Source organism: Micropterus dolomieu, linkage group LG17, assembly GCF_021292245.1.
Source record: "Micropterus dolomieu isolate WLL.071019.BEF.003 ecotype Adirondacks linkage group LG17, ASM2129224v1, whole genome shotgun sequence".
Taxonomy (NCBI): domain Eukaryota; kingdom Metazoa; phylum Chordata; class Actinopteri; order Centrarchiformes; family Centrarchidae; genus Micropterus; species Micropterus dolomieu.
This window is the reverse complement of record NC_060166.1, coordinates 30,438,160-30,462,206: the sequence shown is the minus strand read 5'-3', so window position 1 is coordinate 30,462,206 and position 24,047 is coordinate 30,438,160. Positions and strand designations below refer to the sequence as shown.

At 39.5% G+C, this 24,047-nt stretch overlaps 1 protein-coding gene across 1 annotated transcript in view; it reads right to left on the bottom strand.

The window, feature by feature from the left end:
- Positions 1 to 24,047, bottom strand: part of frem2b (FRAS1 related extracellular matrix 2b) — a 51,134-nt gene that overhangs the window by 9,759 nt on the left and 17,328 nt on the right. Inside the window, exons 3-14 of the mRNA XM_046074667.1 lie at positions 18,090 to 18,236; positions 14,345 to 14,575; positions 11,973 to 12,098; positions 11,176 to 11,427; positions 3,174 to 3,323; positions 2,094 to 2,303; positions 1,767 to 1,964; positions 1,488 to 1,652; positions 1,066 to 1,248; positions 843 to 973; positions 552 to 707; positions 8 to 311 (exon numbers count right to left, since the gene is read on the bottom strand). Coding sequence (XP_045930623.1) covers positions 8 to 311; positions 552 to 707; positions 843 to 973; positions 1,066 to 1,248; positions 1,488 to 1,652; positions 1,767 to 1,964; positions 2,094 to 2,303; positions 3,174 to 3,323; positions 11,176 to 11,427; positions 11,973 to 12,098; positions 14,345 to 14,575; positions 18,090 to 18,236 — 2,253 coding nt within the window. The remainder of the gene's footprint in view (positions 1 to 7; positions 312 to 551; positions 708 to 842; positions 974 to 1,065; positions 1,249 to 1,487; positions 1,653 to 1,766; positions 1,965 to 2,093; positions 2,304 to 3,173; positions 3,324 to 11,175; positions 11,428 to 11,972; positions 12,099 to 14,344; positions 14,576 to 18,089; positions 18,237 to 24,047) is intronic.

The window sequence follows — 24,047 nt, the reverse complement described above, 5'->3', positions numbered from 1 at the left end:
CACTCACCCTCATCCTTGCTGATGGTCACTATGGGGCTACTGAGCTCCAGACCTTCATCCCCGTTAGAATTCACGCCCCTTGCGGCGCACTGGACCCTGGAACCTGCCTGGAAGTAGACTGAGTCCAGAGTGATGAGTTTGGAGGAGGTGAAGAAGGTATCAAAGTCAACTTCCCTCATGGGGCTAGTGACGCCATCGGGGCCAGTGGGGGCACTAACGAGCCAACGATACCGAGTTAGGGTGTTGTTGATGTTCTCGCTTACACAGATGGAGCCTGTTTTATCATAGTCTGGGTACTTTGGGTTACAGGCCTGGAAAAGGGAAAATAAATTATGGTTGTGAAATATCAGTAATTTTTGTATACTCTTGATGACCCAGTCATTAATAATTGAGCAAAGTACGCACATCTGCTAAATACTACCTCATTAACAGTATTAACCTGTTTAAAACTGCACTCACAAAAAGTCTTGCTAAATGAATCATTAGCAGAGTAAATGACTGAAAGTAAAGTATGTCACTAAGTATTTATTGTACTATCACTTGGGACATACAGTGACACAAATGACAGGGTATCCGGCCACAGGGAGAGAGTCCCTGGTCCTGTCGATGTCGTCGTAATGCAACAGAGAAAACACTCTGGGCACAGAGGGAAAGGTGACATCTGCCATGCTGTTGGTCTCCTCGATGTAGATTATGGCTTTGCTCATCTGTTGATTGACAAGCAAGGGCATTTTAGAAGATGTTAATGGAGAACAAATTGCAGCTGCCATTTTAAGTGATAGTTAGCCAGGTAGTTACACACTTGACAGTTAAATTACATGATAATTTGGCTTGATTTTCACCTGTGTCTCTGCCACCATGTTCTCATCAGGCTTCAGGTGAACAGTGAACGCCTCCCTCATTTCTCTGACACTATCATATAAAATCTCCACCTCCACATAGTGCTCTGTGTGACCCTCTTTGAAAACAATTTCTGCAAAGAAAGGAGAGATTTGACAAATATTTTTTTCTAGCAAATTTCATATAAACGCTGTCCTGATGAAAGAGCCTGGCAGTATTATTTACCCTCAGATATGGGATGGTAGTCCTCTCCAGAGGTAGCAGATCCATCCTTGGTGTGAACTCGGACAACAGAGACTTTGGAGGTGTCTCCAACACGCAGCACTGGGATCTTCACCACAGTCACTTGGCCATTTTCCTTCGGCTCATTCACACTGAATTTGGTCTCTCCAAACCTAATAATTGCCTCTTAAAAAGCATGGCATATATTTTCAATTATGCTAGTAAACTGTAACTCTAAAATTACAGCATACCACATATTAAAGCTCTTGTGTCTATCTGGGCTGAATGGGCTGAAAGCAACATACAGACTAAACAAATTGTCTAAAATCCATGCCATCAGGATAACTTAAAATATGTCATAATCATATAAACAAATTCTGATATTGTAAAGAACAATGTGTAACAAGAAAACAAAGCATTCTTACTGTCTGCTTCATCTTCTATCTTGATGAGTGTTTCATTCTGCCCTCCAATAGATGCTCCATATGGAGATTCACTCTTGGGACTGCCCAACACAAGACGGAGCTCTTCCTCTTCCTCATGTTCTGTGTCATCAACTAGTACCAGTATACAAGGCTTTTCAATCTCTCCTGAAAAGTGAAAAGATACTGAATAACTGTTTATGTCCGTGTAATTACTTTTAATTAAGTAAAGAAAACACAATCCATGGAAAAGGGTGTGTGTGTTAGGTTTTACTACACCACCTGGTAAGAAGGTGATGATGGAAGCATCTGTGTTGGGCCTCTCATTGAAGTCCATCATGACCTGGGCTGTCCCCTGCCTGCTGTAACAGCGTACTGTGGACTTGTAGCTGATATCACCAGTACGGTATACAATGGCTGAGATCTGCCCTGAGTTCTCATTGCCCACATACACAGCATCACGGAACTGCACCTTTGGCACTAGAACAACATAATTAAACCCATAATTCAACATCAGAAATACAGGACAAACATCAATCACAAATCAATAAGTGTAACTGCTTCAATGAATTTATATTACAACCAATCTACAACAAGATTTTCACTCACAGTCTGAAACAGAGTCATTGATGAGGATGGTAGCCTTGCTCGGCTCCCCAAGGATCCCATTCATGGGCATTCGAAGTACCAGTTCAAACTTCTCTGGCCCCTCCAGCACTGGCTGGCCTAGGTCATCCAGGATGGTCACACGAAACGTCTGCATGGTGACCCCCGGTGCATAGTCCAGATTCCGGCTGATCCCCACGTAATCCACACCAGCTGCTCCACAACACAAAATAGGTCAGGCGTGTTTCAAAGAACAGAGTGCTTATAGGATATAGTGGCTTTTACACAAATGGACTACAGTACATGATATGATTTCAACAGCAGTTCTCATGTTACTTCATAATTAATTTGTGAAAGGCAGGCAGTGAGCAAGATGAAAGGATATACCCTGCGAGCTGACAAGATGACGCTTTCTATCTCATGGTCGATTGCAGTGAACAGTTGGAATTTGTTGCATGATTAAAGGAGAGCTGCAAGAAACTGGATATCTCCCCGAGTGCAAACAGGTTATTCATTTGCCATTCTTTGAAGAGTCTAGGTATTGAGAGCTCACCCTTTGCCCCACGGGCTTTTCTCCTGTACTTATGACCCAGTCATGTGCGTAAGTGTGGGCTTGCATTTCTACCATGCTGCATATGATTAGATGCTAGTTATTTTTTACAGTTATAACACAGGCACGACCATAAAGGGGAAGAAGGTCACCTGGGGGCCGGAGATAATAGAGGTTGTAGGGAAGCCTTGAGGAGATAGCAACCAGTCAGAGTCCTATGCGCTTACCAATGGGGAGAATAATCTGTATGCAATTCTAAAGCTCTGTTCTCACTTCAACCGCTATTATCTTCACAACACTGTGTATATCTGATCCCTACAAGACAAGAGCCCAACAGAATAGCCCTGTCTTCTCTTGCCCTAACCTAAAACAATGTTTACATTCCCCAGGTCTCCCACCCAACATATCGAGTGTTAACATCTCCTTGGACTCTTGAGCTAAGGAATACAAAGAGTGACAGGGTGACGACTTAAGCCTATTGTTTTCTGTGGTTTACATTTCTCTAACTTGCTAAAGCTGTCAGGTACACATACCCTCGGCTGAGACAGGATCTGTCTTTCTGGAGCGCACTGTGACAGTTCCTCCTTTGGAAAGATCAGTCCCCGTCCTCCACACCTGCACCTCCACGAAGCCATCGCTCTCATCCACATGGTAGTCTGTGTTGCCAAAGTAGAAGACGGGAGCTGGGAAGAACACCAGAAGAAGGAGTGAAGGAAATGCGGAAAAACACACAGGAGGATGTAATCCATAATCATCTTTTAGCTGTTTCACAACAGGATACTGGAATGCCTGTTGTAATTACTAGTTAAATCTATAATAACTAGCGTGGTTGGTAAGATTACCTCTGATTAGAGGAGAAATTGAGGGAACGTTTCCATTGAAACACCAGCAGGTAGTCAACACTGTAATTGTAGGCCTTAAACAACACTTTCTAACTTCCTTGAATGATGTTTTGGGGGATTTCTACATCTGCAACAAGCATTAAATGACAAAAAGCAACCTGAAGGCGGAGCTAAATTTTCTGGTTTTGTTCTAGATGAACCTGGTGGAGCAACTGACTTTGATAGCGATGGGTCTGAGAGGCAGACAGGAGGCCTGACAGGAGGTCTGGGGGATGTAGAGCTCAGTGTGCCAGCCCAGGCCTGCCTTACTGCAATTAGTGTTTCTATGAGCTGAGATTCCACTTCAGCCAAACTCACCCACTATTATTCTATTTAACCCTTTCAAAGCCTGTTTTCTCTCAACAATGTACAACATGTCAAACTGCTTGTAAAACAATGACTTAAGGGCTTGTACCATTGTGTACATTCCCTTCAGTTGGAGCAATCAACCACTGTCAAACTGTAAGAACTGCCATCACAATGAGACTATTTATGGACTTCAGTCCTAGTCTTTTGAGTACAATACAGAAATAACCTGATCTGAGACTAATCCACAGAAGCAATTTTCAAATAAAAAATGCACACATTCATTTAATTGATCAAATACATAATTGCTATGATGACTAAAGGGAATAAGCCACTACTGATCAGTAAAAACAGTGTGCTTTTGAGAGCAACTGTGACCAAATAATGAATAAATTAAGTGGATGGTGATGGCCATGGGCAGAGTTGTGGTTTCCATGACAATGGAACTCTGCTGCACCTACAAAACGGTACTTAGCCGTTTCTCATAACACAGTATGAGGCTAAAAGGACAGCGGGGATGTGGAACTGAGTGATAAATGCATTGAACAAAAACAAATCCATACTGTTGTAACTGCGTGATGATTATGTTATCTCACAAAACCAAAATACAAGAGCAGTGGGAGATTAACTGTCAGTCAACAGTGCTGCCAGGCACAATTACTGTTTATTATTTTGCACTACATCATTATTCTGAGTAGTAATATAAGTCTCAGATGGTGTTGCATATTTTTATGCAGTCTCCTTTGGCAGTAACAGCTCCATATTAACAAGATAAGACAACTTCTAAAAGGTAAATAGTCTTTTTAGGCAAAGTCTTGGGATTTGTGGTTCTCAGAGGAGCAATATCTATAGCTGCAATAATATTTCTCCTAAGAACATGCAAAGGACAGAAATCGTTTGTGCTTTAATCTGTCCTGAGAGCACAGACAGGACAATAAGTGCTGCATCGAGAGGCTTGCAGCTGCCAGAATATCTCCCCACAGAGAATCCAAACAAAGATGGTTTTGGCTGCCAGCACTGGGTCCCCAACAGGAGGAGTAATCAGATCTACTAGCCTGAGGGTGGCAGCCAGGGCCCTGTTGTACTAGTCCGGTAATCAGATAAGGTTTGTGAAGCAGACAAACAGTGAGCTTCAAAGTGTTACGGCCCATTAACTGAAAGGTAAACCACTGGCTCCTGGGCCCAGCTAGCAGCAGCCGTCTATGCCACACAGCACATCTAAGGTTACCTGGATGTAAGTAAAGATGATCCACATTTACAACTACTCATTATGTAAAATTATGTAAGGTGCACACACTTTCATTTTTTTCAAAACTCATTCAATCTTATTTATTAATATTTGATTCATATAGTTATTCTACAACTTTTATAAGTACAGTTAGTCATTAAAAGTAGCTCCACAAAGATTCATTCAATCAGTTTTCTTCTTATAAATTAAAAATAAAAGTCAGAGATAAGAGCACCTTATGTATAGTCATTTAGGCAGTCAATTTTAGTGTGCAATATGCCTGAAATAGCAAAGGAAATATCCTTATTGTTGCATATGTGTGAACATAAAATAGGATAAGAGGCACAAGGAGACACAGGCAGCCCTAAAGTGACTGTTACACTCCCACTGACTGCTTGATTTCACTTGAACTTTGCATGACATTCCCACAGCGCTAAGTGGCTTCTCTAATGGTGAGATTCAATTGAGCCCTGGCAAATGCTCCTCTGCCCACCGTGTGCTCGATAAATTCCTCTCCAGCAGCAAAAGCATACAAAAGCAGCTTCTTACTCAACACACAATAATCTTGAACTTTTAACCATTGACAACTGTGAGAAACACTTGAATTTTGAAAGAAGGCTCTGGATTGAGTGTTTTAAGATGGCTGATTGAAGTCATTGGACATCTGTTTATATCAGAATGAATGCGAATCCAGGTGAGACATAATGACAGGGTTTGTGAGTTCTACCTCGATTCATCTCCATCCAGGATATACTGCACACGCACGGGACCCGCCCATCTTTTAAACAGCTCATAATCATACCTTCAGAACCAGAGCAAAATTTACAGGTAACTGACACAAGGCCATAAATACATGAGTCAAGTCCTGCTGTACAAGCATTCTCATGTCTTACAGCCCCAACCACAAAAGCATTTTCCCGGATGCAAAGTCAATATCAAACAGCAATTACCTCTGCAAGAAAGGACAAGTTTCTCCAAACCCGTTACAGCCGAAAGTCAGAATGGAAACTGTAAGGATGTGGCTGTTTATGTGCAGATGGTCTGCTGCTGGGAAAATAGCAGGTATTCTGAGGATGGAAGCTGTCCATGCATGCTACTGTAGAATGCCTGGACAGTCTGTAAACTTTACAGTCTTCCATGCCAAGTTTCCAGAAGAGTTAAAAAGCTAAATATTTTCAGCAGTAGCTCCATATTATTGTCTGTCTATTTGTGCCTTAGTTGGGGGCTTCAGTGTGTGTGTGTGTGTTTGTGTATATGGTGACGAGAAGAACACAGAAATAAGAGTGTGGAACACTATCAGTCTGTGTGTTATTATCTCTTTTTTAGCAATATAAAAAAGCTATAAGCTTATGCAAATATTATAGTCTCTTTTATATTTGTATTGTATTTACTGTATCCTTCAAAGTTGTGTTCTGCTGTTACAATTTGCCGTCTTGCTGTGCCATTATTACCTATTATTTGTTTGTATGAGTTTAGTTGTGTCTGGCTACATTGGAGTGTCCACGTGCCTCCTCTATGACTGGAATAACCTGGTAGAGGACCCGGGAGCCAAATTACCTGCTTAGTGCCTTTTAAAACCCTTTTCTTGCACTCTGTATTGTGTATGGTATTGCTATGCTGGAAAACCCTCTATTCATGTAAGTTAATCATTTGTTGTAGTGGTACATATTTAAAAAATAAAAAGATATCAAAAATGCAACAAGCAGACAATGATTCCTCACCACCATCGCACCGGTGTAGACTGACAATTGCGGTTGTTTAAGGGTCTTGACAGGCTGGAAGTGCAGCTGCTGGGGACAGAACCTGCATGGATCTCTGTCAGAAAATATTGTAACTTTACACTACCTTGATGCCCACAGGTATCATTCTGTTAACAACTTGTTTCTTCACTTGCATTCACAATGTAGCAATGGCATCTTACCATTTATACCAAGTTAACAATCCCTGTAATGGCTTATATTAGGTTACTGTTGGAAATGTTATAAATAAAAGAGCAAAACTACTTTGGCAATATTAGATTTACAGGATTTTTCATCATTGTGATGAAAAACTGATATTTCCAACTGATTATTTTAATTGTAAATGGTCTTGACTGACATTTCCACAAAATACAGGCTATAGAAAACGACATATGCAATGATAGAAGTTCAACAACCCCTAATATTGACTCCACTTCATAACATAACAATAAAAACATGCCTTTAAAGTCAAAATAAATGGCAAATAATTTCAGAACTCAACTATTGTTTTATAGATAGGGACAACTTCAGTAGATGTACAAAATTCAATCCATCTACTGAAAAACGTGTTCTGAATTAATTTCCTGTAGACCCAAATACATAAAATCGAAAAGTTTAGAGACCACCCAGTGGGATTTGCTTGAGTTTTGGTTACACTTTCTGTCTGAGATCAGTTGCCAACAAAGTTCCTTCTGAGGCAGATAAATAAGTTCCTGTGCCATGTAAGAGTCTAGTGGTTTTCAATCTAGACAAAGCTGATTTTAATTACTCCCTCTCTGTGGGTGAAGGTGTGCTAATTAGTGAAATTAATGTTTTGGTTGGAAAGAAAACATGCTTTCTCTTCCATGGCACAGGCCTAAAAAACTAGTTATTAGTGCCATAAACTTAAACTCATTTAGGTGTAAAAGTTATGAACATTCTTAGTTTGATTCCCATAATTATCAGATTATCAGACCCTGGGCAGACAATGTGAGCGCCACCTCCTATTACACTTGTGTGGTTTCTTGCATATGCTTGTACCTATGAAGGTGGCCAATGTTGTGCATTTGCACTGAACAGGAATTGTATACATTAGTGCCCTGTGGGTTCTAATTTGATCATATTGTGCTACTCAGGTTTCTGGCTTGAAAAGAAGACATATTGCTGACATGCATTTTTTTCCGATATCAGTAGTAGTGTGTGTTTGTAAGAACTTGGTGTAGCTGCTGAAAGCTCTGCTGGGGAGCCCCAGCTTAGACCTCTCAAAGGGAGGGACAGGTGCTCAGCCAAGCACTGACTCATTCCTTCTATGAACAAAACCCACTGGACAGCTACTGCAAAAAGAGGGATGACAAAGAAGGATGTGATGCCCATTTGTGTTCCTTACATATATACTGGAGTGGAGTTAGGAAAGGAACCTGGATTCTGTATTTAAATTTAATACCAAACCATAATAGCTGAACTTAAAATGGGAATCGATCTCCTGCTGCCTTTCTACTCTTCCAGATATGAGATCGGTCTTTTCAGCTTGCCGCAGAGCTATTTACCATTTACTTCACCATCAGTGCCCAAGTCATTTCATTATCACTTCCCTCAGGGAGATATGAATGTTTGACACCACCTTATTTCTCCTTGCTCTTCACGTTCCATTTATTCAGTGCTTGCCGGCAACCTAAACACCTCCAGTACCTAATCCAAATTATACTTTGTAAGTGGTGCTGTGCCAACTTGATACATCTTGTGTGTGCATACGTGTGTGTGTGTGTGTGTGTGTGTGTGTGTCTTTGTGTGTACATGTGTGTTCGAGCATTCAATCTGATGCCAGGTGCTTGTGTCATATAATAGGGAGCCAAGTTGTCGGACAATAGCTCCAGGCACTGTTTCCCTCCATGTCACAATGAGTCAATCAACAGTCACAATTTGAGAATAATAATAAAACGCACACAAAGGATGTTCCCACAAAAGGAGGCTGTAGCCTGGCAATCATGCTGTATGTGGAACCCTTGTGAGTTTGGCACTTTCTGACAACTGATATGCATAAAGAGATTTTGATCCACCCTGACAAAGCTAGAGGAAAAGAAAACATGATAACAGATAAAGTAGGAATAAACCTGAGTATAGACTGTTAGCAACGCTTGTCAGTCTGAGTAAAGTTAATCCTCTAATGCACTGAGCCTTCTTTTCTCCTGTTTTTGTGTGATAATACACTGAGGACCTCTAATATAGGCAAAGGCATGCCAAGAAGTCTCAAATCTGTAGAGCGAAAAACATTTTTAGTGTATTTTATAATGAACTGACTTTTCAAGCTACAAAAATTGGATTGCTCAGGCAAGTCATTGTTTATAACAGTTAAGATAAGACGGCACACTGGCAGACTCTCTATAAACCAGGGGCAATCATTAAATAAAGCCTTCCTCAACTCTATGTCTAAATCCGTAATACATGAACATGAACATGCAATGTTTTAGTAGCAGGAAATTCTGCTCCACTAAAGAAGTAGTTTTTTAAACCATTACCCCTTTGCCCTTTTCTTCTTAGACCACTTCCAAAGCATTCTTTAACTTGGCTTATCTTATCCTTTGTAGTAATTCCTAATATCTATGTGGTTTATTTGTCAGCCTCACCTGTTTCTCGAATATCCTTGACCCTCATCCTAAATGCAAATGACAAGCAACCGTGTGTGACCGAGTCAGACAGTTCTAGTAAGAGATTAATCAATAATGTCTCCAATCAATGAGCTAGCTCTCTGGCAGTTGTAAAGACGTCCACGTCCACAGTTGTAAAGACGTCAGAGCCATCCATAAAGACTGTGACACTGTGAAGATGTAACAGATTTTGGTAAAACCCTTCTTTGTGAAGCAGTCTGAATGCCTGGATTGGTTGTTGTACATCCTATTAAAAACTTTTGTGTATCAGCAGCTGTTTTGGCAGTCTGGAGTAAATACCCAAGAGCAGCAGAGGTCAAAAGCCCCTGTACTCACTCTCTGGTTACATCGGACACTGCTACAGTAAGAAAACATTCCAACCACATAACCTCCTCCTTCCTCAAGCGGGTCAAACAAATCCACTTGAAGTGTGTCCGCCTTAAGTCCCACATAGAAGGGGAGAATAACCTGTTACACAATCTGAAAATTGCTTGTGCAGGAACCTCAAAGACGAGACCCCTTCAAAACATGAGATGATTCATATCCTTGGCTCAGATTTTGGCCATGATCGGAAAAAAATGTTAGATGCCTAAATACATTTCTTTGGAGGGGAAATACAAGACTGAATACATCTGTACTGCTAAAATTGCTGGAGGTTCTCATTAATGAATGTGATTATTTCAGCAACTGCCATGAGGGAAAGGTGTGAACAGCAGGACCATAGTCACTGACAAAAAAACCTATGTTTTGTTTCAGGTTGGACTGTCATTTACAATTTAAGGCTTCAATTCAAATATAGGATGTTTTCAGCAGCATGTACAGTACTATGAAATGGAGGGGTATCCCGTCTCCTACAACAGGAACACTCACATTTTGACTAATTTGAGCAGTTGGAGAAGATCAAAATAAATCTCAATGAAGCTAACTTACTTCAATTACATGCCAAAATTACTCATTTCCCAATGGTCATGATTTTCAGACTACTTAAACCAAGCAATTACATGGAATGCTCAATTGAATATTGCATCATCACCCCAATTATCTAGTTTCAAATGGGTTTTGACTGGAGGATAAAAAGATACAATCATGCCATTTTTTTCAGCTCCAGTGTTGCCTGCCTGCGATCACAGAGGTTTGACTCCACAACAGTGATTCCAGAGATCATCAGAGTGATAGGGAACTGAGGAATGGCCGTCAGGTGTTGGGGAACAAAGAGGCGTCAGGAAGATATGGAGACTATCAGCCCTCCAGTCTGAGCCTGCAGATACGAGATAAAGGCTTCGCATCCAGGAAGGAGGCTCGCACACTCACACGCTTTCTCTCTGAGTAATTGTAAGACATGCACAAACACACACAGAAAAAAATCAAACACATTTTACATGCAGACCAACATGTTTGCCGTCTGTCTGCCCACCTGCCCACCTGCCCACCACACAGAAAGTCTTTCTTTGGATCAATTTATGCAGCAAAAATATTGCATTTACAATACTTTTTTAAAACTTTCAGCAACTGTCAAAGTGCTTATCCATTAAATATATTGCACAAATACAGTAACACCTCAAACTGAATAAGTTAAAAAGCCCTTCTAGGCACAAAACAGATTGCCTTTTCTCAAAGGAAAAAGCACAATAAAATGTCTCTAAATGCCACAAAGTGATTCAAAAATCAAAGCCCTCTAATTTATTATACCTGCACAGACTACTTGACAATGTATTGCATTCCATTTCACACTTATAATCGGTGAAATGTCATCTTACCGTCTTCCATATCAGGAATGATTGTGATTCTGGCTGTAGGGAACTCTGAGCCCACGCGGCCCCCCATGGGCATGCTAAGGGTAACATTGAAGCTTTCCTCATCTTCATATAGGGAATCATCAATGATCACAACCCGGCAGGATTTCTCCACCTCTCCTTTGTCGAAGCGCAAGATGCTGTGATGGTCCTCAGGCCTGGAGATGTAATCGGAGTAGGACAGCACTGTGGTGGGGACGGTGCCTGTGGCCGAAACTGAGTTGGCAGAAAACAGAATTACCGAAAGCAAAGTTATTAATTCAAACCATCCATAAATATGATTTTCTTTTTCCCTGGAATTGTTGTTTTTTCATGAACACTGTTTACATGCATCACTGAAATACTATGTGTATATACCAATGTGGATCTTCATCAGGTCATTTTATTTGCACTTCCTTTTCCATTTTTATTACTATGTCACAATTGAACAGCTGCCATATAGTCAATATTGAAAGACAGTTTGTTAGTTTGTACCTACATTTAATATGCAAGAATGAAACAGTTTCAAAGTGAAAACTAAAAAGCTAGTAAGTCACCTAGCATCACCATCTGATACTTCAACATATGGTGGTCCTTGCAGATGGCAGTAATAGTAATTGAGCCTCAGTCTAGATCAAATTTCAAGGAAGAGTGTGATCAATATGAGTAATAGACTTAGTAATAATTTGTTCACTCAAGCTATGTTGCTCATTGCATCACATCTAGTCCTGAAAATACTCAATGTTTACCACTTAAATTTCAAAACATAGTTCTTGTATTACCTTGCTGGGTGTAGCAGATGACCATGAGCTCCTGATTGACATCTCCACTCCTGTGCACTGGGATGAGCAGCTCACCGATGTCCTCTTCTATGTTGTACGCAGCTAACGGTATGAACACTGTTGACTCTGTATGCGAGAAAAAACAAACATTATCTAATTACTTAACATAGTGTGTTAATGTTATTTGAATACTTTTATGTTTATTCTTAAAAACTCTCTTTGGCAACCTGAATATGACAAATTGAATGTCAAGTGAATTTAACTGAAGGTGAAGAAATGAGAAAAGATTCTGAACTGATTCTGATCAAATTATATGTGACATTATTTCCTTCAAAAACCTTTAATACGCAGTCTTGCAGCTTCACACTGGGACCACTGACAGCTCTTACTACAGCTCCCCTGATGGTGCTTCCATCATCTTTAATCAAAACCCACCATCTGCTTTTTGATCTTATCTATTTTATTTATCTGCAGAAAATATTCCAATTTAGAGTCAGCTTACACTGATACACAGAATTAGACAGAGAGACAGCACTGGTTGTTGACCCGGTAAGTGAAACAGATGTATCTGGAAAATGATGTTAACGTGTAAAGAATCACTTAGAGAATTTTAAAAAAATACAGTATGTCTCACACACTTGGTTTCATTTCGTAAGTCTATTGTTAGTTGCCCACATAAATTGGCTAGAATGAAAAAGTGTGTTAATTATGTTTGCAAGCAGAGATACGTTAAACAGTTTTACTAGCAGCTCTCAGTCTCTCCTCCTTCTCTGAGCTGCACATAACAATCAGGAAGGTAATGAGATGAAGAAGAATGCAACATTTCAGCCATGAAATCCACAGAGCTCAGACAGAAGCTATATATCCTTCTCAGTGAGCAATGACCTTTCCTTTCCATGCAAACCATCGCATAGGATGATGTGGCCACTCTTCACTCCTTGTTTCTAACTCTCAGCTGTTTCCAGTCTGAGCCACTTTAGTCTATCTTGTGTGAAATAATTTATTTTTCACAGTTTCATGGTGGCAGCCCCTAGGCAATTCTATTTATCTGCTCTCAGTGAATAGAAACAACAAAAAAAAATACATTTTATAAGCCTTCAAAGTGTATTTATTTATTTGACCTTGAGAGGCCAAAATACATTATAACTTTTGAAACCATAAACATCATATGATAATAAACATCTGGAGGTAGGAAGACAATGTCTGTTTAAGGCATAAGAAAACTAAAATAGAATCTCACATCTTGCAGAGCCACAGCTGCCCGTTTTGTTGATTGCCCTCCACAGACGGATTAAACTAAGGTCCAACTAAATATCTTAATTGTCATAAACTGTTCACAGCAAATTCTTCCTTTTCACCCAGTTAAGCCCTATGGAATGAGGAGAAGCATTATCCATATTTATGTTAGGCAGTTTTCCGCCTCAACTCTATCACAGTCAAGCTGTTTTCAGAGACACCGTTCATCTGTTCTTGTAGCACTCATTTCACATGCAAGTGAGGTGAGTGTGGTCATCTCCATGTCCTTTTGACCTTATTTATCTACACTTGCGGAAAGAAAATGCTGCCCATAAACGTGGTTTGCTTTTTACTCATTATGTAGCTATTTTCATAATAAAGTTGGGTTCAAGATGTCGTTCCTCTCAGCTTTCAGTCTTTATGTGAATTAATTTGGTGTGCACTAATGCCCTCAGGCAGATGGACAGAAACATTTCCCCAAAACATGAATGCAGCTGTAATGAGGGCTAAAGGATTTCCGGACCTCAACTGAGATCCCTACTGCTAGAAAAAAATACACCTTTAGGTACTAGGTTGCACAGATCTGTAAAATTCAGTGCATTCCTTGGGATGTTCCTTGGTGACTCGTTTTGGTTTACCTGCTTTCCCTAAAAATGCATTGCCTTCTTTCTATTTCTTTATCAATTTTTCACATTTTAACCCATAGAGAAAGTGTACGTATAGTGTTATTTGTTGCTGGCACTCAAAGTAGCCAACAAGTTTGTCATGGGAGTGTCAGTCATTGAGGCTGTACCCCCTATTGAAAATATAACTGACATCTTTGTGTCTCCTACAATGGATTTCTTTCTGTATGACATTGTTGAACATCTGCGCAAGACGCTGGGTTTCTATTTGATTAAAGACACGTGACAACATCAAAAACTCAATAATATTTCATATAGCTGGAGAATGTTCTGCTATCAAACTCCATTGTGTGTTACATTAATAGACAACAAAAACAAGATTCATAGCTGATATTTGTTTTGGTTACATTGTTTAAGAAGGAATTTATAAATCTAAGTAAAAATGTAATCAAGATAATTAAATGTAAACATATGAATGAATATTAAATCCTTGAAAGTGAAATCATTACTGACCATCATCAGGGTCCAGGATCTCCACAGTAGCAAACTCTGGGAATTCAAGTGCTGCCATCACTGGCTCAGACAGAACGATCTGGAAGGTCTCTGACACTTCATACTCGCTATCTGAAATGACCCGGACCTTCCAAATGGCTGTGGTCTGGCCCGGGTTGAACTGCACCTGTTTTTGAGATTTCCCCCGGAAATCTTTGTCCTTTTCTGCAGTGCCATCTTTTGTGCCAATACCTCAGGAAGGACATGGGAAAAATGGGTTATTATCATAATCATGAAACATTTGCTAAACCTGTGAAAATACCACATATCAGGCATATAAGAGAATGCATCACCGTGGTGAGTTTTTCGGTATGTTTCATATATACTTTTAATAAACATGTATGTGCATCCTGTGACTCCTGATATCAGTGTAACTATGAATGGGCATGGTTATACAGATATTGTCAGTTAAAAAAGATAATTAAAAAACTTTATTCATCTCCTGTAAAACCAGAAAAATGTCACACCCCTGTTGCTCTAGTCTGACAATATCTGCCCATCTTCTGGGTGCAGTTTCCCACCCTCAGTGTTTCATATGGCCAAGGTGGGAATAAAGCCAATTACCCCTGATGTCAGCCTGGTCTCAGCAGCAGTGTTTGGAAGCTAACTTGCGTTGTCTGACCTTCTGCCTGTGAGCTGTTTGATAGGGCCCACAGTCACCATAGATGGGACACTGGCAGGATTCCTGTGGAGCAGGAGCACTGAAGCCAGTGAAATGTCACACAGCCTCTCCATTGTCTTTGCTAAGTGGCCACACAACACTCAGCAGGGTTCTGGCAGTAAATAGAAAGAACATGGCTGCACATCCCATGTAAAACCGTGGAAACTGTTAGAAATGTAGAAAACAAGAAATTACTGGATAAAGGAAGCACTGGAGTAATAGGAGCTTTTTTAAAAAAAAGTTGTTTGTTCACAATTGAGGGAGGAAGAAAGAGAAGAGAAAAACTGAAATATTGCAGCAGGACTACACACAAGATCTTCAAAAGACCACAGACTGAGAAATGTACAGGTTTGGGTTTTTAAGAAAATTACTATTCCATCCTTTGATGAAAATAAAAAAGTGGGCTTTGATATGCAAGTACAGACAGAAGGAAAACGCCCCTGCACATATGTGCTGAGATAAAATGGTCAAGCTCAATGGAACTTGAAAAATAAGCAGTCTTCAAAGAGTAGCTAGGAGAGGAGAGAGTATGATTTGCTCCAAACTCTATCTCCTGCACAATGCCTGCATTGGATGGCCCTGATCACAGCAGTCACTCTGAGGCTTCGCAGCAGGTGGGCTCGCTGTAGCCTCCTAACTGGTGCCACCTGCACTGTGCACATTGACCAGTGAAGCAGTAGCACAAGTGGGCTCGTCTGATCAGTGTTCACTCAGACAGGGCTGGGAAAGAAGAAATATCCCCAGTCTTCATGAGAAGGCACTGGCCTGGGATCAGTCACTATCTCATTGCAACACTGTAGCAGATGGGTGGCTTGAATTGTCAGGCTGCTCTAGTGGCCTGTTTATGCCGGTTAATCAAAATGGTTTGCTCTCCTATCCTCAAAGCAGCAAAGGAAGATGGAAAATCATACAATGATCACTGTGAGAAAGAATGAATGCTCTTACTTTTTTTCACCATAATGAATCCTACCTTACTTAGACAGGATATTTGTTGTTAGTTGTGTCCTTGCAGAAGGAATGCCGCAAAGATGTTTTTGTAGGATGTTTGATAAAATAATCTGTCCAAAATAATTCAACAACAAAGTGAATTATCAAAGCCTGCCTCACACTTGTGTGGCTTTTTGAAGATCTGAATATACTTGTGATACAGCCTAAACATGGTAGAATATGGCAGGCAGGCGAATTACAAATACACATTAAGGTAAAAGCACCCCAAAAACCGTTTCAGATTTAGGTCTGTTTAGGTCTGCAAATGTTTTTCTTGGGTGGAAATGGAAAAATAAATATTTCCAAGGCCATTTGATAAGACTCGCACAAAAGAACAGAGCGGAATATGATAAAAGAATCACTGCCTGAGCATGTAAACATGTACTCTCTTACTGTAATGAGAAATGGACAACATAAAAGGAATCACCACTTATGCATTAGAAAGAGAAACTTTTGCTAATGGTACTTTGAGGCCAATGTGAAACAAAATGGTTCTAACTTGAAAAAAAAATTACAACATCTTTTGTGTGCTTTCTATCACCAGCATGGAGAGGTACATCATCTTCCCTCCTCCATTATCATTCCACTTCATGCTGCCTCAATCTTAAAATGACTGCACTTTTGCAACTATTGCTTGGGATTGAAAACACACAACAGTAACTTGGGACATTATGAAAATGCAAGGCATGTTTTCTCTGGGCAATGAACACCGAGTGCATCAAAAGTTCATAGTAGCACATCTTTAATTTATAATGCAACCATTAATAAAACATTAGGGATGCTGTAGAAAATCAAAACAAGATACAATTATTTTATTGTTTGCCAAACTTCCTTCCTCCACATTAGATATATTATGTTGTTGAATAATATTAATTTGCAAAGAGATTACAAAGGGGTCATCACACAGGCGTTCCATTTCCAGTTTCCTTTGTGTTTATCAACATGAACAACAAAGTACAAGTGTATTCATGTTTTTACAGTTATTTACTTCTAACTGTGATTTGTTGTCAACTATATCTGCCTGTATTCCCATACCGTATATGATAATTTGCCTTAAGATGTATAATCTTTTATTTCACTAAGTCGCTGAGGTAGATTGGATATACTGTGCAGTGTGAGGTACTATAAAGGTCAGCAAAATTTGCATATCACCTCAGAGATGTTTCATTAGTCTGATGCCCTGGGGCATACAGAGATCCAGATGACAGTACAGTAAATGATCCGATGGGATTTGACCTTTAACATCGGGTCATATTAATCACACCTCATTTTTATGGACAAAATAAATGGTGGCACTAAAAAAGGCCCATGGTGCCAGTAATAAGAATTCCTGCCACTCATAAATGCTTATGGCAGCTATGTTTTTTTAAACATTTATTGGTTGTTTAGTTCTGCCCGGTAAATTGCCTCTACTAACATTTGGAATGGTGTCTTTCCATGGCAACCAACTTTGGGTGACCTTTCTGATGTGCACATGCAGTCCCTGGAGGCTATTGTGTGATTGGAACGTAAATACTGGCTGGAGGAGACAGGTGACCTGTGTGACCCTAAAAGGTGTCTAAGCCAACCTCAGAGTTGCCCTAAAGTTTATCAAAGTGTGTATGTGTGCTGTGGGGGCACAAACAATATTTTCTGACAGTGAGTTTTTCATCATGTTTGTTTGTTTCCAGCTATCAAGATACCTGAAACAAATGGATCCAAGAATATATCAAGTATGTCACTATAATACAAACATATTTATAAATTTATTATAAACTTACCAAGTATCTCCTGGAACACTTTCTTTTTTTTTCTTTTTTACTTATGACTTCTATTCTATTTAAAACATTTATATTTTTGTAATTAATGATATTTTATATTCATTTATTTATTAATAATACGTATTTATTATTTTTGGTGCAGATGTGGATCCAGTCAACATTTTTATTACAATCAAATAGAAACGTTTCAATAAATTTAAATGCTGCATGCTCTCTTTTATCAATGATTAAAGTTATTTTCTTTCACATTGGATGGAATTACCGCAAGTGACTGAAATCAGAGGCAGTGTCTACTTACTAACGAAGGAGGTCTCCCCCAGGTAGCCCCGACGTTTCAGCACCACCTCCAGGAACTTGACATCTTCATCCACCACGTAGTATTCCTTCTCTAAGGAGATCCAAGCCCAGTTTAGACGGAACTGTTGGTTCTTCAGTTTATTGCCTCCTGCAAACAAATACAGTTATGTAGTTAAGTTTAAGAAACTTAAAATGGCTTCCTAAAACTCATCACACAGCAAGGGAGACCAAGAAGAATAGTCAATAGCTTTACTTAGACTTAATAATCCAAATTCTAAAATGTTATGAAAATTAAAATAGCTATTTCTTTTCTGGCATAGTACTGGACTTTTGATTACGTCTTATTATATTGATTTCTTTGTTACCTTTAGGCCTTGACTTTGAGACTCCTAGCCAGAACACAGTGGGAGTTATGTGGGGTGCATTGCCCTTATGCAAAAGGAATAGAGTTTGTGCAATCTAATTGCTTCATTTCCTTTTGAAGTTGGATTCAAAGGCCAAGGCTACAGTCCTGGAGGGTATCACTGCTATCATTTGACCATAAAGAGTCAAAGCAGAGCCACATACACAGACATCAAACACACAAATACACAAACGTTGAAAAAAAAATGTGCAAAGACATACACACAGTAAGACACCACACCACACTTTAATGCTGTAATTTCTAGAGCACTGACTAGTCTATATAATAATCCACTGGTTCCTAAAAGCCAGCATGTATCCACCAGACTACAAAGTGAGAGTTGCTGCCTGCTGTTGTACTGGATGGTAAGGATGGTAAGCTACAGATGACTGACCCACTAAACATCTGGCAGTTCTGAAGGTGGTGAAATGAAGTGAAACTGCCGGGAGGGAGCAGGGACATTGTTTAGAGGTTTCAGAGTGTAGCTGTTGTTTATGTAAGGCACATCTGAGACTCTCTATTCTGCCCCACCCCGGTTGTTATGGTCAGTAAATCTCTTATGTCTAGCTGACTGCTCCACTGTGTCCATTTCCTTCCTCAATGACCACGGTGGGACCTATACACATTCACCCTGGGTGTTTTATTATGTGTGAGAGTAAAATGTTCTCTGCACCTGTTAAGAGGTTTCCTCACACACTTAAGAATTGGGTCTTAATGTCTGTCCCTTACATTCATGCTTTTTGACAATATAGAGCCATAACTGTGAAAAAGGGACAATTAGTGTGACACAGTGTGAGTCCCCATCTCATACAAACCCAACAACAACTCATTTAAATCATTTAGTTGAATAAAGCTCATTAATCCATAATAAACACATGGAGTTACTTACTAATATTTTCTACCAGATAGAGGACTTAAATATGTGAAGACTAAGAATGTAATGAGAAACTAAATAAACATGACTTTCCCTAATTTATCTTTGCATTTGTGGTTACCCGCACTAATGAGCTTCATCAAAAATGCTGGAAAGAAGAACAATATAGAAGACTGATGTTCCTTGAACTTATAGATCCAGTTGAGAGCAAACTTCTGACAGAGTCTGTAATTTCAAAACTGAGCTGTAATTGGGACAAAAGGCTTCAGAAACTGTGAAGCTTGAGCAGAACTGTGAGAAACTGTTCTATTTTCTCTCTCCTGCAAATTTAACAAAACGTTTGAATCATTTAGTTGTATACATTTCATGAAATTCTCATGACCGTAGAATTTCTTTATCTCTTTGAAAGTCAGAATTTTTTCTTTTACTTCAGAGGCACCTCTTCAACACATTTATGTACACCGGTATTTATGAGTCCCTGACCTTCTTATAATTGTTTTGTATTAAGCACAACAGTACAGTGCCATCATCAGTAGTAATATTATTAGTAGTAGTAGTATTTTGTGTTATGCTAAAATTTGCATCACAGCAGGAAAAGTTGCTTGTTAATTCTATCATCTATTCATTGTCTATTCATCATCAACCGCTTATAATGCGTACAGGATCGTGGGTGGCTGGAGCCAATCGGGCGAAAGGCGGGGTACACCCCATCGCAGGGCCACACATAGACAAACAACCAATCACACTGACACTCACACCTAAGGACAATTTAGGGTCACCAATTAACCTAGTCCGCATGTCTTTGGACGGTGGGAGGAAGCCGGAGCACCCGGAGAGAATCCACACAGACACGGGGAAAACATGCAAACTCCACACAGAAAGGCCGGGGCAACCGGGGTTTGACAACAACAAGCATGATTTCTTATTCTTTTTGGAAAGCTATCAATAAGGAAAACAATTAATCTAAAAAAATATGTGTGTAAAGAAAACACATTTTTTATGGTAAACAATTTTGGAGCAACACTGTGAGTTTAAAGCAACCAATATTACAAATGTCAAGGTTGACTCAATATTGTGCTGTTACTGATAATAAAGACTAACAAAACATGTTTTGTTTTTTTGTAAATGTCCCAAATGGCATGTTTTATACCTCATACATTCTTGAGGTCTACCACAGTGTGGGATTTGTGCTTCCTGTGTGTTCCACATCCTTATTCTGGAGACAGGCGACCTGTGTATGACAGGACCTCCCTACTCCATTTGGATTAAAGCCAGCACCCTGGCACGCATGCCACCGGTAAACACTGCATGTGTGATCTGTGAGTCGTGAAGGAGCCCATCCTCCGCTGAGGTAATGGAAACAGAGAAGGTCTTGGCTATTTATCTTACTTCACACATTGGCACTGACTTTGTAATAGTTATAACACAACAAATACTCTTGATCACAAGCATAATTCTAGAAAATGGAGGATTTGCATCATAGCTCTATAATCAAACACTCGGGCACTTTTAAGAACTGTTTATCGCTAAGATTTATCCCAAGTACCTCATACATTTAAATAACAACATAAAATGGTTACATGCTTTGCATAATTATTAACATGACACTGAAGAAATAGCCAACACATCAAGCTAAGCCTCAAAGAAAAGGATCTGCATTCCAAGATGAATCACTTTAAACACCTGTTTGCCTTCAACTCACAAACATAAAGTGGCTCTATCAATTATTAATTTTTTTCATATCCAGCATGGATACCCCCAAAGCTGTGCTTTCAAACCTCAGAGGAAAATAATTATGTTATAGGTAATACTACATACAATACCACCATGCCATGAGCAAATATTGAATTTAGGAGGTCTTAAAGTCCTGGTAAAGCTGCAGCGTGGCCTTCGGGTAGCTGGGGAGTGGAGGTACTCGTTTCCAGAGGACCACTTCACTCCTCCAGATTTCTTCCTAATTAAGATAAGCAGGGGTTGGAGTAAGTCCACTTCAAAGAGGCCCCAAGGAAAACACCAGAGTTAATCTTTAACCAGCACTCACAGCACTAAGACAGAATTTAGTGAACAATATCACTATCTCGCATGTTCAGATCTTTGCACTGTTGTGCAATTCAGTGCAGAAACATACATAATTTGCAGTGAATGCATCAGATAAGCTGCTCGTAATATAATTACATTATTAAAACCACAGGCTTATTATAAGGCAATGCTAAAAAAAACAGTGCTAGTCATCTTCAATTCAGTCACTGAATTAATTGACTGCCTCCCTGCACTCTGTCTTGTTGGTTTCTAATAAGCTTTTCAGCAGTATAAGTCTCTCTAAGTAATAGTGTCAACAAACTGTCTACCTCTACAATTTTAACAAGCCTTGTATATGAACCACAGTTCATATAGCTGCACTTAAAAACACAAGTTCTATCCGCTCACGTAGTGTGTGATGAGGGACAGAAGCCTTTTGAGAGAGGCCAAAGAATGTGAGAGCCTGGACTGTGCCAATTTAGTGCCCATGTCTCCTCCCTGCATACGTGTTTCAGACAGCCCTTATTTGGTCACTGTCAAGCATCGTGGGGCCACGATGCCCAATGGACCCTCGTCTGTTCATTCAGCCAGGCAGACAGACAGGCGGCCTTTGCCCACAGAGCCAGCACCACACTGATTAAGCAGGATAAATTGGGACTAGCTTGAGAATCTTGTTCAATAGACACAATACATCTAAAAATACTTGATGATCATATACAACAAATGGACTTTGTGTGCTTAAGTTTTCCATGATCTGCAATAGCTGTAATCTACTGTAGCATTTAAATCTGCAGTTTAAGGAGAATGGAAGCCTTGGACCAATGGCATACTTCTGTATCTTTGAACTCATCGAGTGAGTCAGCCCAAGCATTCAAATAACTGTTTTCTTAATTGGGGGAAAATTTAATTTTAGGGAAATACCAAAATAAGATATGTTTTTAAAGTGACAATTAAAAAATAAATACCTAAACACTAAGTCATTCTACAAATGGTAAAATTTGCCTTACATGCAGGAGCACATTTTTAAATGGAAGCCCTGTATGAAGTGTAAATGAGCAGTTAATATGCATACAAATATTTAGTAATGTAGATAACAAAATGCTGTATAGGGAGTTTTTGCAACTGCACTGGGAGCCACCAATTCTTACGAAGCAGATTTAAGTGCCTTGTTAAAGCCAATTAATTTATAATAATTACACAAGTCATCCAAGGCCCTGAATCTTTATCAAACAGTTCTTCTTTTCTTAAGTAAATAGCAGAATCCAAAAGTAACAAATCATTTTTGGTTCTTAGATCTGATTGGCAGAGCAAAAGATGGCAATAAGGGTTAGTCTATGCAACATTGTGATACTTACCTAGATATTGCACCAATTACTGACCAGGCTGCCATGAAGTTTTGAATTGATCGGGATGGTGTACTTAATGTTTATGGTCTCCAGATGATGACTCTGAAAATTCCCCTCAACTAATGCTTTGGACCATGACAAGGTACTGTATGCTGAAAACTAATGGTCAGAGCTCCATTAAATTTGCTGCAGCTTTTCATTATCCCCAGAGGAAGAACCATTTCTAAGACTACAAAATTACCACTGTATCATTCTATCCAAGACTTTAATATGGTAGTGTATGATGAACATTGGAGTCTCTAGGGGCCGTTAGAGGGTCTTTTAATCTTGCTCATTTTAAATTCTGCTGTGGTAGTAGGATTATGTTTGATATGTTCAGCTCCATGATGCTTCCAAAAAAGAAATGACAGAACAATGGCCAGCTGACTTTACCTTTAAGCATACTCAATAACAAATACTGTTCTAAAGAAAATCTATGATAATGCTTCATTTGTGATGGAAAGTAAACATTCTATCGTCACAACTATACTAACTCTATAAAATGAGTTGTCTATTTGTTCCATGATGTACCAGACAATACCAGCATACTTTTCACCTCTCCAATTAAGGGAAAAGGGAAATGATAATCCTGTTGAAGGAAAGAAAGCACATGGCAGAGCAGAGAGAGAGAGAGATATGGTCTAATCACCCTAAGCCTTGTATCAGCAATAACGAGTTGGCCATGGCTTGAGAGATTTAGAGCTGTTATGGTTTCACAGGCCCTAAACCCTTTTCTACCAGGACAGCCTTTCAGGGAACTGGTCTGCTATAAATTTGGCTGCTTCGCATGGACCATTCTGGCTTCTGTCCACTCTGTGTCCACTCTGACACAGTGGTCACTCTGAAGCGACATTTGGCCTGAAAGAAAGGCCAAAGGCACTTCCTAACAAAAGTGCTGGGTCAGAGAGCCATACAACGCTTAAAGTCTTTGTTCTCAGCAGGGAAAGTTCTTTGAGATTAACATCTAAACCATGAACCCCTATAGAGGTGATTTAATTCCAAAATTGGAATACTACGGCTAAAATTAAATTCTAGTCTTACATTTTCAGTGACCCCATCATGAATAAACATTTGCTAAAGTTGTTGAGAAGGTGTTTAGATAACTAAGAGGTTTTACATATTTTGCTTATGCTCAGACTTTTTTGCTTATACTTTACATCATTTTTATGGGAACACAGTTACCTTGCTATGTTGGCATGTGATACAGTTTTACAGGCTTTTGGATCATATTTTCAAACTTTACTGTTGTAAAAGAAAATCACATAAATGATTATATTC